Genomic DNA, 15561 nt, shown 5'->3' with positions numbered 1-15561 from the left:
GTTAGAGAAGGTGAGCGGGTTAGAGAAGGGCACAGTGAGAAGGTGAGCGGGTTAGAGAAGGGCACAGTGAGAAGGTGAGCGGGTTAGAGAAGGGCACAGTGAGAAGGTGAGTGGGTTAGAGAAGGTGAGCGGGTTAGAGAAGGGCACAGTGAGAAGGTGAGCGGGTTAGAGAAGGGCACAGTGAGAAGGTGAGCGGGTTAGAGAAGGGCACAGTGAGAAGGTGAGCGGGTTAGATAAGGGCACAGTGAGAAGGTGAGCGGGTTAGATAAGGGCACAGTGAGAAGGTGAGCGGGTTAGATAAGGGCACAGTGAGAAGGTGAGCGGGTTAGAGAAGGGCACAGTGAGAAGGTGAGCGGGTTAGAGAAGGTGAGCGGGTTAGAGAAGGGCACAGTGAGAAGGTGAGCGGGTTAGAGAAGGTGAGCGGGTTAGAGAAGGGCACAGTAAGAAGGTGAGCGGGTTAGAGAAGGGCACAGTGAGAAGGTGAGCGGGTTAGAGAAGGTGAGCGGGTTAGAGAAGGGCACAGTAAGAAGGTGAGCGGGTTAGAGAAGGGCAGTGAGAAGGTGAGCGGGTTAGAGAAGGTGAGCGGGTTAGAGAAGGAGAGCGGGTTAGAGAAGGGCACAGTAAGAAGGTGAGCGGGTTAGAGAAGGGCACAGTGAGAAGGTGAGCGGGTTAGAGAAGGGCACAGTGAGAAGGTGAGCGGGTTAGAGAAGGGCACAGTGAGAAGGTGAGCGAGTTAGAGAAGGTGAGCGGGTTAGAGAAGGGCACAGTGAGAAGGTGAGTGGGTTAGAGAAGGTGAGCGGGTTAGAGAAGGGCACAGTGAGAAGGTGAGCGGGTTAGAGAAGGGCACAGTGAGAAGGTGAGTGGGTTAGAGAAGGGCACAGTGAGAAGGTGAGTGGGTTAGAGAAGGGCACAGTGAGAAGGTGAGTGGGTTAGAGAAGGGCACAGTGAGAAGGTGAGTGGGTTAGAGAAGGGCACATTGAGAAGGTGAGTGGGTTAGAGAAGGGCACAGTGAGAAGATTAGTGGGTTAGAGAAGGTGAGCGGGTTAGAGAAGGGCACAGTGAGAAGGTGAGTGGGTTAGAGAAGGGCACAGTGAGAAGGTGAGTGGGTTAGAGAAGATGAGTGGGTTAGAGAAGGGCACCGTGAGAAGGTGAGTGGGTTAGAGAAGGGCACAGTGAGAAGATGAGTGGGTTAGAGAAGGTTAGCGAGTTAGAGAAGGGCACACTGAGAAGGTGAGTGGGTTAGAGAAGGGCACAGTGAGAAGGTGAGTGGGTTAGAGAAGGGCACAGTGAGAAGGTGAGTGGGTTAGAGAAGGGCACAGTGAGAAGATTAGTGGGTTAGAGAAGGTGAGTGGGTTAGAGAAGGGCACAGTGAGAAGGTGAGTGGGTTAGAGAAGGGCACAGTGAGAAGATGAGTGGGTTAGACAAGGGCACAGTGAGAAGGTGAGCGGGTTAGAGAAGGGCACAGTGAGAAGGTGAGCGGGTTAGAGAAGGGCACAGTGAGAAGGTGAGCGGGTTAGAGAAGGGCACAGTGAGAATGTGAGCGGGTTACAGAAGGGCACAGTGAGAAGGTGAGTGGGTTAGAGAAGGGCACAGTGAGAAGATGAGTGGGTTAGAGAAGGGCACTGTGAGAAGGTGAGCGGGTTAGAGAAGGTGAGCAGGTTAGAGAAGGGCACAGTGAGAAGGTGAGTGGGTTAGAGAAGGGCACAGTGAGAAGGTGAGCGGGTTAGAGAAGGGCACAGTGAGAAGGTGAGCGGGTTAGAGAAGGGCACAGTGAGAAGGTGAGCGGGTTAGAGAAGGGCACAGTGAGAAGATGAATGGGTTAGAGAAGGGCACAGTGAGAAGGTGAGTGGGTTACAGAAGGGCACAGTGAGAAGGTGAGTGGGTTAGAGAAGGGCACATTGAGAAGGTGAGTGGGTTAGAGAAGGGCACAGTGAGAAGATTAGTGGGTTAGAGAAGGGCACAGTGAGAAGGTGAGTGGGTTAGAGAAGGGCACAGTGAGAAGATTAGTGGGTTAGAGAACGTGAGCGGGTTAGAGAAGGGCACAGTGAGAAGGTGAGCGGGTTAGAGAAGGGCACAGTGAGAAGGTGAGTGGGTTAGAGAAGGGCACATTGAGAAGGTGAGTGGGTTAGAGAAGGGCACAGTGAGAAGATTAGTGGGTTAGAGAAGGTGAGCGGGTTAGAGAAGGGCACAGTGAGAAGGTGAGCGGGTTAGAGAAGGGCACAGTGAGAAGATGAATGGGTTAGAGAAGGGCACAGTGAGAAGGTGAGCGGGTTAGAGAAGGGCACAGTGAGAAGGTGAGCGGGTTAGAGAAAGGCACAGTGAGAAGGTGAGCGGGTTAGAGAAGGGCACAGTGAGAAGATGAGCGGGTTAGAGAAGGGCACAGTGAGAAGGTGAGTGAGTTAGAGAAGGTGAGCGGGTTAGAGAAGGGCACAGTGAGAAGATGAGCGGGTTAGAGAAGGGCACAGTGAGAAGGTGAGTGGGTTAGAGAAGGGCACAGTGAGAAGATTAGTGGGTTAGAGAAGGTGAGCGGGTTAGAGAAGGGCACAGTGAGAAGGTGAGCGGGATAGAGAAGGGCACAGTGAGAAGGTGAGTGGGTTAGAGAAGGGCACAGTGAGAAGGTGAGTGGGTTAGAGAAGGGCACAGTGAGAAGGTGAGTGGGTTAGAGAAGGGCACAGTGAGAAGATGAGTGGGTTAGACAAGGGCACAGTGAGAAGGTGAGCGGGTTAGAGAAGGGCACAGTGAGAAGGTGAGTGGGTTAGAGAAGGGCACATTGAGAAGATGAGTGGGTTAGAGAAGGGCACAGTGAGAAGATGAGTGGGTTAGAGAAGGTGAGCGGGTTAGAGAAGGGCACAGTGAGAAGGTGAGTGGGTTAGAGAAGGGCACAGTGAGAAGATGAGTGGGTTAGAGAAGGGCACAGTGAGAAGATGAGTGGGTTAGAGAAGGGCACAGTGAGAAGATGAGTGGGTTAGAGAAGGGCACAGTGAGAAGGTGAGTGGGTTAGAGAAGGGCACAGTGAGAAGGTGAGCGGGTTAGAGAAAAGCACAGTGAGAAGGTGAGTGGGTTAGAGAAGGGCACAGTGAGAAGATTAGTGGGTTAGAGAAGGTGAGCGGGTTAGAGAAGGGCACAGTGAGAAGGTGAGCGGGTTAGAGAAGGGCACAGTGAGAAGATTAGTGGGTTAGAGAAGGTGAGCGGGTTAGAGAAGGGCACAGTGAGAAGGTGAGCGGGTTAGAGAAGGGCACAGTGAGAAGGTGAGCGGGTTAGAGAAGGGCACAGTGAGAAGGTGAGTGGGTTAGAGAAGGGCACAGTGAGAAGATTAGTGGGTTAGAGAAGGTGAGCGGGTTAGAGAAGGGCACAGTGAGAAGGTGAGCGGGATAGAGAAGGGCACAGTGAGAAGGTGAGTGGGTTAGAGAAGGGCACATTGAGAAGGTGAGTGGGTTAGAGAAGGGCACAGTGAGAAGGTGAGTGGGTTAGAGAAGGGTACAGTGAGAAGGTGAGCGGGTTAGAGAAGGGCACAGTGAGAAGGTGAGTGGGTTAGAGAAGGGCACATTGAGAAGATGAGTGGGTTAGAGAAGGGCACAGTGAGAAGATGAGTGGGTTAGAGAAGGTGAGCGGGTTAGAGAAGGGCACAGTGAGAAGGTGAGCGGGTTAGAGAAAAGCACAGTGAGAAGGTGAGCGGGTTAGAGAAGGGCACATTGAGAAGGTGAGTGGGTTAGAGAAGGGCACAGTGAGAAGATTAGTGGGTTAGAGAAGGTGAGCGGGTTAGAGAAGGGCACAGTGAGAAGGTGAGTGGGTTAGAGAAGGGCACAGTGAGAAGGTGAGCGGGTTAGAGAAGGGCACAGTGAGAAGGTGAGCGGGATAGAGAAGGGCACAGTGAGAAGGTGAGCGGGATAGAGAAGGGCACAGTGAGAAGGTGAGCGGGTTAGAGAAGGGCACATTGAGAAGGTGAGTGGGTTAGAGAAGGGCACAGTGAGAAGGTGAGTGGGTTAGAGAAGGGCACAGTGAGAAGATGAGTGGGTTAGACAAGGGCACAGTGAGAAGGTGAGCGGGTTAGAGAAGGGCACATTGAGAAGGTGAGTGGGTTAGAGAAGGGCACAGTGAGAAGATGAGTGGGTTAGAGAAGGGCACAGTGAGAAGATGAGTGGGTTAGAGAAGGTGAGCGGGTTAGAGAAGGGCACAGTGAGAAGGTGAGCGGGTTAGAGAAAAGCACAGTGAGAAGGTGAGCGGGTTAGAGAAGGGCACATTGAGAAGGTGAGTGGGTTAGAGAAGGGCACAGTGAGAAGGTGAGTGGGTTAGAGAAGGGCACAGTGAGAAGATTAGTGGGTTAGAGAAGGTGAGCGGGTTAGAGAAGGGCACAGTGAGAAGGTGAGCGGGTTAGAGAAGGGCACAGTGAGAAGATGAGTGGGTTAGAGAAGGTGAGCGGGTTAGAGAAGGGCACAGTGAGAAGGTGAGTGGGTTAGAGAAGGTGACCAGGTTAGAGAAGGGCACAGTGAGAAGGTGAGTGGGTTAGAGAAGGGCACAGTGAGAAGATGAGTGGGTTAGAGAAGGGCACAGTGAGAAGGTGAGTGGGTTAGAGAAGGTGAGCGTGTTAGAGAAGGGCACAGTGAGAAGGTGAGTGGGTTAGAGAAGGTGAGCGGGTTAGAGAAGGGCACAGTGAGAAGATGAGCGGGTTAGAGAAGGGCACAGTGAGAAGGTGAGTGGGTTAGAGAAGGGCACAGTGAGAAGATTAGTGGGTTAGAGAAGGTGAGCGGGTTAGAGAAGGGCACAGTGAGAAGGTGAGCGGGATAGAGAAGGGCACAGTGAGAAGGTGAGTGGGTTAGAGAAGGGCACATTGAGAAGGTGAGTGGGTTAGAGAAGGGCACAGTGAGAAGGTGAGTGGGTTAGAGAAGGGCACAGTGAGAAGATGAGTGGGTTAGACAAGGGCACAGTGAGAAGGTGAGCGGGTTAGAGAAGGGCACAGTGAGAAGGTGAGTGGGTTAGAGAAGGGCACATTGAGAAGATGAGTGGGTTAGAGAAGGGCACAGTGAGAAGATGAGTGGGTTAGAGAAGGTGAGCGGGTTAGAGAAGGGCACAGTGAGAAGGTGAGTGGGTTAGAGAAGGGCACAGTGAGAAGATGAGTGGGTTAGAGAAGGGCACAGTGAGAAGATGAGTGGGTTAGAGAAGGGCACAGTGAGAAGATGAGTGGGTTAGAGAAGGGCACAGTGAGAAGGTGAGTGGGTTAGAGAAGGGCACAGTGAGAAGGTGAGCGGGTTAGAGAAAAGCACAGTGAGAAGGTGAGTGGGTTAGAGAAGGGCACAGTGAGAAGATTAGTGGGTTAGAGAAGGTGAGCGGGTTAGAGAAGGGCACAGTGAGAAGGTGAGCGGGTTAGAGAAGGGCACAGTGAGAAGATTAGTGGGTTAGAGAAGGTGAGCGGGTTAGAGAAGGGCACAGTGAGAAGGTGAGCGGGTTAGAGAAGGGCACAGTGAGAAGGTGAGCGGGTTAGAGAAGGGCACAGTGAGAAGGTGAGTGGGTTAGAGAAGGGCACAGTGAGAAGATTAGTGGGTTAGAGAAGGTGAGCGGGTTAGAGAAGGGCACAGTGAGAAGGTGAGCGGGATAGAGAAGGGCACAGTGAGAAGGTGAGTGGGTTAGAGAAGGGCACATTGAGAAGGTGAGTGGGTTAGAGAAGGGCACAGTGAGAAGGTGAGTGGGTTAGAGAAGGGTACAGTGAGAAGGTGAGCGGGTTAGAGAAGGGCACAGTGAGAAGGTGAGTGGGTTAGAGAAGGGCACATTGAGAAGATGAGTGGGTTAGAGAAGGGCACAGTGAGAAGATGAGTGGGTTAGAGAAGGTGAGCGGGTTAGAGAAGGGCACAGTGAGAAGGTGAGCGGGTTAGAGAAAAGCACAGTGAGAAGGTGAGCGGGTTAGAGAAGGGCACATTGAGAAGGTGAGTGGGTTAGAGAAGGGCACAGTGAGAAGATTAGTGGGTTAGAGAAGGTGAGCGGGTTAGAGAAGGGCACAGTGAGAAGGTGAGTGGGTTAGAGAAGGGCACAGTGAGAAGGTGAGCGGGTTAGAGAAGGGCACAGTGAGAAGGTGAGCGGGATAGAGAAGGGCACAGTGAGAAGGTGAGCGGGATAGAGAAGGGCACAGTGAGAAGGTGAGCGGGTTAGAGAAGGGCACATTGAGAAGGTGAGTGGGTTAGAGAAGGGCACAGTGAGAAGGTGAGTGGGTTAGAGAAGGGCACAGTGAGAAGATGAGTGGGTTAGACAAGGGCACAGTGAGAAGGTGAGCGGGTTAGAGAAGGGCACATTGAGAAGGTGAGTGGGTTAGAGAAGGGCACAGTGAGAAGATGAGTGGGTTAGAGAAGGGCACAGTGAGAAGATGAGTGGGTTAGAGAAGGTGAGCGGGTTAGAGAAGGGCACAGTGAGAAGGTGAGCGGGTTAGAGAAAAGCACAGTGAGAAGGTGAGCGGGTTAGAGAAGGGCACATTGAGAAGGTGAGTGGGTTAGAGAAGGGCACAGTGAGAAGGTGAGTGGGTTAGAGAAGGGCACAGTGAGAAGATTAGTGGGTTAGAGAAGGTGAGCGGGTTAGAGAAGGGCACAGTGAGAAGGTGAGCGGGTTAGAGAAGGGCACAGTGAGAAGATGAGTGGGTTAGAGAAGGTGAGCGGGTTAGAGAAGGGCACAGTGAGAAGGTGAGTGGGTTAGAGAAGGTGACCAGGTTAGAGAAGGGCACAGTGAGAAGGTGAGTGGGTTAGAGAAGGGCACAGTGAGAAGATGAGTGGGTTAGAGAAGGGCACAGTGAGAAGGTGAGTGGGTTAGAGAAGGTGAGCGGGTTAGAGAAGGGCACAGTGAGAAGGTGAGTGGGTTAGAGAAGGTGAGCGTGTTAGAGAAGGGCACAGTGAGAAGGTGAGTGGGTTAGAGAAGGTGAGCGTGTTAGAGAAGGGCACAGTGAGAAGGTGAGTGGGTTAGAGAAGGGCACAGTGAGAAGATGAGCGGGTTAGGGAAGGTGAGTGGGTTAGAGAAGGTGAGCGTGTTAGACAAGGGCACAGTGAGAAGGTGAGCGGGTTAGAGAAGGGCACATTGAGAAGGTGAGTGGGTTAGAGAAGGGCACAGTGAGAAGATGAGTGGGTTAGAGAAGGGCACAGTGAGAAGATGAGTGGGTTAGAGAAGGTGAGCGGGTTAGAGAAGGGCACAGTGAGAAGGTGAGCGGGTTAGAGAAAAGCACAGTGAGAAGGTGAGCGGGTTAGAGAAGGGCACATTGAGAAGGTGAGTGGGTTAGAGAAGGGCACAGTGAGAAGGTGAGTGGGTTAGAGAAGGGCACAGTGAGAAGATTAGTGGGTTAGAGAAGGTGAGCGGGTTAGAGAAGGGCACAGTGAGAAGGTGAGCGGGTTAGAGAAGGGCACAGTGAGAAGATGAGTGGGTTAGAGAAGGTGAGCGGGTTAGAGAAGGGCACAGTGAGAAGGTGAGTGGGTTAGAGAAGGTGACCAGGTTAGAGAAGGGCACAGTGAGAAGGTGAGTGGGTTAGAGAAGGGCACAGTGAGAAGATGAGTGGGTTAGAGAAGGGCACAGTGAGAAGGTGAGTGGGTTAGAGAAGGTGAGCGGGTTAGAGAAGGGCACAGTGAGAAGGTGAGTGGGTTAGAGAAGGTGAGCGTGTTAGAGAAGGGCACAGTGAGAAGGTGAGTGGGTTAGAGAAGGTGAGCGTGTTAGAGAAGGGCACAGTGAGAAGGTGAGTGGGTTAGAGAAGGGCACAGTGAGAAGATGAGCGGGTTAGGGAAGGTGAGTGGGTTAGAGAAGGTGAGCGTGTTAGAGAAGGGCACAGTGAGAAGGTGAGCGGGTTATAGAAGGGCACAGTGAGAAGGTGAGCGGGTTAGAGAAGGGCACAGTGAGAAGGTGAGCGGGTTAGAGAAGGGCACAGTGAGAAGGTGAGCGGGTTAGAGAAGGGCACAGTGAGAAGGTGAGCGGGTTAGAGAAGGGCACAGTGAGAAGGTGAGCGAGTTAGAGAAGGGCACAGTGAGAAGGTGAGCGAGTTAGAGAAGGGCACAGTGAGAAGGTGAGCGTGTTAGAGAAGGGCACAGTGAGAAGGTGAGTGGGTTAGAGAAGGGCACAGTGAGAAGATGAGTGGGTTAGAGAAGGGCACATTGAGAAGGTGATTGGGTTAGAGATGGGCACAGTGAGAAGGTGAGCGCAATAGAGACTGACTTAGTGAGAAAGTTAGTGGGTTAGAGACTGGTTCAATGAGAAGTATCAGTTCTTAACTATATACCATGTGATAAAGTGCAGTAAGATAGGAGCAGAAACATGAATACTACTACTACAAAGAGATATACAGGGGACAAGGACAAAAACATAAACTCACCTCGTCTCCTTCTCACTCAAGGTGACTTTCTCTGTCAAGTAGTCAAAGAGCTCTCCCCTCTTCATCCTACGAGAACAAAACTCACAGTGACAAAACGCCAGGCCGCTCCATCATCAGCCTCATTAAACTTTCACATTATACTCACAAATCAAACACCAGGAATATAAAAGTGGAAGACTCATATGAATCGATCAGCGTTACTACAAGAGAAACAGGATACGTCCGTGTAAGGGCAGGAGACTATACATCCAGAAGGACAATTTAGAGATGATGGGGGCAATACTCGGGAAGTGGTGGATAAAGGAGGAGAGATAATTAGAGGTGATGGGGGGGAAGAGCTGGGAAGTGGTGGATAAAGGAGGAGGGATAATTAGAGATGATGGGGGGAATACTCGGGAATTGGTGGATAAAGGAGGAGGGATAATTAGAGATGATGGGGGAATACTCGGGAATTGGTGGATAAAGGAGGAGGGATAATGTAGAGATGATGGGGGGAATACTCGGGAATTGGTGGATAAAGGAGGAGGGATAATTACAGATGATGGGGGAATACTCGGGAATTGGTGGATAAGGGAGGAGGGATAATTAGAGATGATGGGGGGGAATACTCGGGAAGTGGTGGATAAAGGAGGAGGGATAATTAGAGATGATGGAGGGAAGAGCTGGAAGTGATGGATAAAGGAGGAGAGATAATTAGAGATGATGGGGGAATACTCGGGAAGTGGTGGATAAAGGAGGAGAGATAATTAGAGATGATGGGGGGAAGTGATGGATAAAGGAGGAGAGATAATTAGAGGTGATGGAAGGAAGAGCTGGGAAGTGATGGATAAAGGAGGAGAGATAATTAGAGGTGATGGAGGGAAGAGCTGGAAGTGATGGATAAAGGAGGAGAGATAATTAGAGATGATGGGGGGGAGTGATGGATAAAGGAGGAGAGATAATTAGAGGTGATGGGGGGGGAGTGATGGATAAAGGAAGAGAGATAATTAGAGGTGATGGAGGGAAGAGCTGGGAAGTGATGGATAAAGGAGGAGAGATAATTAGAGGTGATGGAGGGAAGAGCTGGGAAGTGATGGATAAAGGAGATAATTAGAGATGATGGGGGGGGAGTGATGGATAAAGGAGAGATAATTAGAGGTGATGGGGGGGGGGTGATGGATAAAGGAAGAGAGATAATTAGAGGTGATGGAGGGAAGAGCCGGGAAGTGATGGATAAAGGAGTAGAGATAATTAGAGGTGATGGGGGGGAAGAGCTGGGAAGTGATGGATAAAGGAGGAGAGATAATTAGAGGTGATAGGGAGGGAAGAGCCGGGAAGTGATGGATAAAGGAGGAGAGATAATTAGAGGTGATGTAGGGAAGAGCCGGGAAGTGATGGATAAAGGAGGAGAGATAATTAGAGGTGATAGGGAGGGAAGAGCCGGGAAGTGATGGATAAAGGAGGAGAGATAATTAGAGATGATGGCGTGGGAGTGATGGATATAGGAGGAGAGATAATTAGAGGTGATGGGGGGGTGGGGGGGGGGAGTGATGGATAAAGGAAGAGAGATAATTAGAGGTGATGGAGGGAAGAACCGGGAAGTGATGGATAAAGGAGGAGAGATAATTAGAGGTGATAGGGAGGGAAGAGCCGGGAAGTGATGGATAAAGGAGGAGAGATAATTAGAGGTGATAGGGAGGGAAGAGTCGGGAAGTGATGGATAAAGGAGGAGAGTTAATTAGAGATGATGGCGTGGGAGTGATGGATAAAGGAGGAGAGATAATTAGAGGTGATGGGGGGGGGGGGGAGTGATGGATAAAGGAGGAGAGATAATTAGAGGTGATAGGGGGGGGGGGGAGTGATGGATAAAGGAGGAGAGATAATTAGAGGTGATAGGGAGGGAAGAGCCGGGAAGTGATGGCTAAAGGAGGAGAGATAATTAGAGGTGATAGGGAGGGAAGAGCCGGGAAGTGATGGATAAAGGAGGAGAGATAATTAGAGGTGATAGGGAGGGAAGAGCCGGGAAGTGATGGATAAAGGAGGAGAGATAATTAGAGGTGATAGGGAGGGAAGAGCTGGGAAGTGATGGATAAAGGAGGAGAGTTAATTAGAGATGATGGCGTGGAAGTGATGGATAAAGGAGGAGGGATAATTAGAGGTGATGGGGGGGAAGTGATGGATAAAGGGGGAGGAATAATTAGAGGTGATGAGGGAGAAGTGATGGATAAAGGGGGAGGAATAATTACAGGTGATGGAGGAAGTGATGGATAAAGGAGGAGAGATAATTAGAGGTGATAGGGAGGGAAGAGCTGGGAAGTGATGGATAAAGGAAGAGAGAATTAGAGGTGATGGGGAGGAAGAGTTGGGAAGTGATGGATAAAGGGAGAGGAATATTTAGAGGTGATGGGGGAAGTGATGGATAAAGGGGGAGGAATAATTAGAGGTGATGGATAAAGGAAGAGGTATAATTAGAGGTGACAGGGAGGGAAGAGCTGGGAAGTGATGGATAAAGGGGGAGGAATTATTAGAGGTGATGGGGGGGAAGTGATGGATAAAGGGGGAGGAATAATTAGAGGTGATGGGGGAAGTGAGTGATAAAGGAGGAGGGACAACTAGAGGTGATGGGGAGGGAAGAGCTGGGAAGTGATGGATAAAGGGGGAGGAATAATTAGAGGTGATGGGGGAAGTGATGGATAAAGGAAGAGGTATAATTAGAGGTGATGGGGGGGGAAGAGCTGGGAAGTGATGGATAAAGGGGGAGGAATAATTAGAGGTGATTGGGGGGAAGTGATGGATAAAGGGGGAGGAATAATTAGAGGTGATGGGGGGGAAGTGATGGATAAAGGAAGAGGTATAATTAGAGGTGATGGGGGAAGTGATGGATAAAGGGGAAGGAATAATTAGAGGTGATGGGGGGAAGTGATGGATAAAGGGGGAGGAATAATTAGAGGTGATGGGGGAAGTGATGGATAAAGAAAGAGGTATAATTAGAGGTGATGGGGGGGAAGAGCTGGGAAGTGATGGATAAAAGGGGAGGAATAATTAGAGGTGATGGGGGAAGTGATGGATAAAGGGGGAGGAATAATTAGAGGTGATGGGGGGAAGTGATGGATAAAGGGGGAGGAATAATTAGAGGTGATGGGGAAGTGATGGATAAAGGGGGAGGAATAATTACAGGGGAGAGAGGAAAGATTTGTGAAGTGATGGATAAAGGAGGAGGGATAATTAGAGGTGATGGGGGGAAGTGAGGAATAATTAGAGGTGATGGGGGGAAGAGCTGGGAAGTGATGGATAAAAGGGGAGGAATAATTAGAGGTGATGGGGGAAGTGATGGATAAAGGGGGAGGAATAATTAGAGGTGATGGGGGGGAAGTGATGGATAAAGGAAGAGGTATAATTAGAGGTGATGGGGGAAGTGATGGATAAAGGGGAAGGAATAATTAGAGGTGATGGGGGGAAGTGATGGATAAAGGGGGAGGAATAATTAGAGGTGATGGGGGGAAGTGAGTGATAAAGGAGGAGGGACAACTAGAGGTGATGGGGAGGGAAGAGCTGGGAAGTGATGGATAAAGGGGGAGGAATAATTAGAGGTGATGGGGGAAGTGATGGATAAGGGGGAGGAATAATTAGAGGTGATGGGGGGAAGTGATGGATAAAGGAAGAGGTATAATTAGAGGTGATGGGGGGGGAAGAGCTGGGAAGTGATGGATAAAGGGGGAGGAATAATTAGAGGTGATTGGGGGGAAGTGATGGATAAAGGGGGAGGAATAATTAGAGGTGATGGGGGGAAGTGATGGATAAAGGGGGAGGAATAATTAGAGGTGATGGGGAAGTGATGGATAAAGGGGGAGGAATAATTAGAGGTGATGGGGGGAAGTGATGGATAAAGGGGGAGGAATAATTAGAGGTGATGGGGGGAAGTGATGGATAAAGGGGGAGGAATAATTAGAGGTGATGGGGGAAGTGATGGATAAATGGGGAGGAATAATTAGAGGTGATGGGGGAAGTGATGGATAAAGGGGGAGGAATAATTAGCGGTGATGGGGGGGAAGTGATGAATAAAGGGGGAGGAATAATTAGAGGTGATGGGGGGGAAGAGCTGGGAAGTGATGGATAAAGGAAGATGGTATAATTAGAGGTGATGGGGGGAAGAGCTGGGAAGTGATGGATAAAGGGGGAGGAATAAATAGAGGTGATGGGGGGAAGTGATGGATAAAGGGGGAGGAATAATTAGAGGTGATGGGGGGAAGTGATGGATAAAGGGGGAGGAATAATTAGAGGTGATGGGGGAAGTGATGGATAAGGGGGAGGAATAATTAGAGGTGATGGGGGGAAGTGATGGATAAAGGAAGAGGTATAATTAGAGGTGATGGGGGGGGAAGAGCTGGGAAGTGATGGATAAAGGGGGAGGAATAATTAGAGGTGATTGGGGGGAAGTGATGGATAAAGGGGGAGGAATAATTAGAGGTGATGGGGGGAAGTGATGGATAAAGGGGGAGGAATAATTAGAGGTGATGGGGAAGTGATGGATAAAGGGGGAGGAATAATTAGAGGTGATGGGGGGAAGTGATGGATAAAGGGGGAGGAATAATTAGAGGTGATTGGGGGGAAGTGATGGATAAAGGAGGAGAGATAATTAGAGGTGATAGGGAGGGAAGAGCCGGGAAGTGATGGCTAAAGGAGGAGAGATAATTAGAGGTGATAGGGAGGGAAGAGCCGGGAAGTGATGGATAAAGGAGGAGAGATAATTAGAGGTGATAGGGAGGGAAGAGCCGGGAAGTGATGGATAAAGGAGGAGAGATAATTAGAGGTGATAGGGAGGGAAGAGCTGGGAAGTGATGGATAAAGGAGGAGAGTTAATTAGAGATGATGGCGTGGAAGTGATGGATAAAGGAGGAGGGATAATTAGAGGTGATGGGGGGGAAGTGATGGATAAAGGGGGAGGAATAATTAGAGGTGATGAGGGAGAAGTGATGGATAAAGGGGGAGGAATAATTACAGGTGATGGAGGAAGTGATGGATAAAGGAGGAGAGATAATTAGAGGTGATAGGGAGGGAAGAGCTGGGAAGTGATGGATAAAGGAAGAGAGAATTAGAGGTGATGGGGAGGAAGAGTTGGGAAGTGATGGATAAAGGGAGAGGAATATTTAGAGGTGATGGGGGAAGTGATGGATAAAGGGGGAGGAATAATTAGAGGTGATGGATAAAGGAAGAGGTATAATTAGAGGTGACAGGGAGGGAAGAGCTGGGAAGTGATGGATAAAGGGGGAGGAATTATTAGAGGTGATGGGGGGGAAGTGATGGATAAAGGGGGAGGAATAATTAGAGGTGATGGGGGAAGTGAGTGATAAAGGAGGAGGGACAACTAGAGGTGATGGGGAGGGAAGAGCTGGGAAGTGATGGATAAAGGGGGAGGAATAATTAGAGGTGATGGGGGAAGTGATGGATAAAGGAAGAGGTATAATTAGAGGTGATGGGGGGGGAAGAGCTGGGAAGTGATGGATAAAGGGGGAGGAATAATTAGAGGTGATTGGGGGGAAGTGATGGATAAAGGGGGAGGAATAATTAGAGGTGATGGGGGGGAAGTGATGGATAAAGGAAGAGGTATAATTAGAGGTGATGGGGGAAGTGATGGATAAAGGGGAAGGAATAATTAGAGGTGATGGGGGGAAGTGATGGATAAAGGGGGAGGAATAATTAGAGGTGATGGGGGAAGTGATGGATAAAGAAAGAGGTATAATTAGAGGTGATGGGGGGGAAGAGCTGGGAAGTGATGGATAAAAGGGGAGGAATAATTAGAGGTGATGGGGGAAGTGATGGATAAAGGGGGAGGAATAATTAGAGGTGATGGGGGGAAGTGATGGATAAAGGGGGAGGAATAATTAGAGGTGATGGGGAAGTGATGGATAAAGGGGGAGGAATAATTACAGGGGAGAGAGGAAAGATTTGTGAAGTGATGGATAAAGGAGGAGGGATAATTAGAGGTGATGGGGGGAAGTGAGGAATAATTAGAGGTGATGGGGGGAAGAGCTGGGAAGTGATGGATAAAAGGGGAGGAATAATTAGAGGTGATGGGGGAAGTGATGGATAAAGGGGGAGGAATAATTAGAGGTGATGGGGGGGAAGTGATGGATAAAGGAAGAGGTATAATTAGAGGTGATGGGGGAAGTGATGGATAAAGGGGAAGGAATAATTAGAGGTGATGGGGGGAAGTGATGGATAAAGGGGGAGGAATAATTAGAGGTGATGGGGGGAAGTGAGTGATAAAGGAGGAGGGACAACTAGAGGTGATGGGGAGGGAAGAGCTGGGAAGTGATGGATAAAGGGGGAGGAATAATTAGAGGTGATGGGGGAAGTGATGGATAAGGGGGAGGAATAATTAGAGGTGATGGGGGGAAGTGATGGATAAAGGAAGAGGTATAATTAGAGGTGATGGGGGGGGAAGAGCTGGGAAGTGATGGATAAAGGGGGAGGAATAATTAGAGGTGATTGGGGGGAAGTGATGGATAAAGGGGGAGGAATAATTAGAGGTGATGGGGGGAAGTGATGGATAAAGGGGGAGGAATAATTAGAGGTGATGGGGAAGTGATGGATAAAGGGGGAGGAATAATTAGAGGTGATGGGGGGAAGTGATGGATAAAGGGGGAGGAATAATTAGAGGTGATGGGGGGAAGTGATGGATAAAGGGGGAGGAATAATTAGAGGTGATGGGGGAAGTGATGGATAAATGGGGAGGAATAATTAGAGGTGATGGGGGAAGTGATGGATAAAGGGGGAGGAATAATTAGCGGTGATGGGGGGGAAGTGATGAATAAAGGGGGAGGAATAATTAGAGGTGATGGGGGGGAAGAGCTGGGAAGTGATGGATAAAGGAAGATGGTATAATTAGAGGTGATGGGGGGAAGAGCTGGGAAGTGATGGATAAAGGGGGAGGAATAAATAGAGGTGATGGGGGGAAGTGATGGATAAAGGGGGAGGAATAATTAGAGGTGATGGGGGGAAGTGATGGATAAAGGGGGAGGAATAATTAGAGGTGATGGGGGAAGTGATGGATAAGGGGGAGGAATAATTAGAGGTGATGGGGGGAAGTGATGGATAAAGGAAGAGGTATAATTAGAGGTGATGGGGGGGGAAGAGCTGGGAAGTGATGGATAAAGGGGGAGGAATAATTAGAGGTGATTGGGGGGAAGTGATGGATAAAGGGGGAGGAATAATTAGAGGTGATGGGGGGAAGTGATGGATAAAGGGGGAGGAAT

At 49.8% G+C, this 15561-nt stretch overlaps 1 protein-coding gene across 1 annotated transcript in view; it reads right to left on the bottom strand.

Annotated features, from left to right (window-relative positions):
- Positions 1-15561, bottom strand: part of PHKG2 (phosphorylase kinase catalytic subunit gamma 2) — a 51044-nt gene that overhangs the window by 13205 nt on the left and 22278 nt on the right. The window contains exons 3-4 of the mRNA XM_088466520.1: positions 8472-8526; positions 8327-8392 (exon numbers count right to left, since the gene is read on the bottom strand). Coding sequence (XP_088322646.1) covers positions 8327-8392; positions 8472-8526 — 121 coding nt within the window. The remainder of the gene's footprint in view (positions 1-8326; positions 8393-8471; positions 8527-15561) is intronic.

The sequence above is a fragment of the Taudactylus pleione genome, unplaced genomic scaffold (genome assembly GCF_031769625.1).
Source record: "Taudactylus pleione unplaced genomic scaffold, aTauple2 ptg003390l, whole genome shotgun sequence".
NCBI classification, from domain to species: Eukaryota; Metazoa; Chordata; class Amphibia; order Anura; family Myobatrachidae; genus Taudactylus; species Taudactylus pleione.
This window is presented reverse-complemented; position numbering and strand designations above follow the sequence as displayed.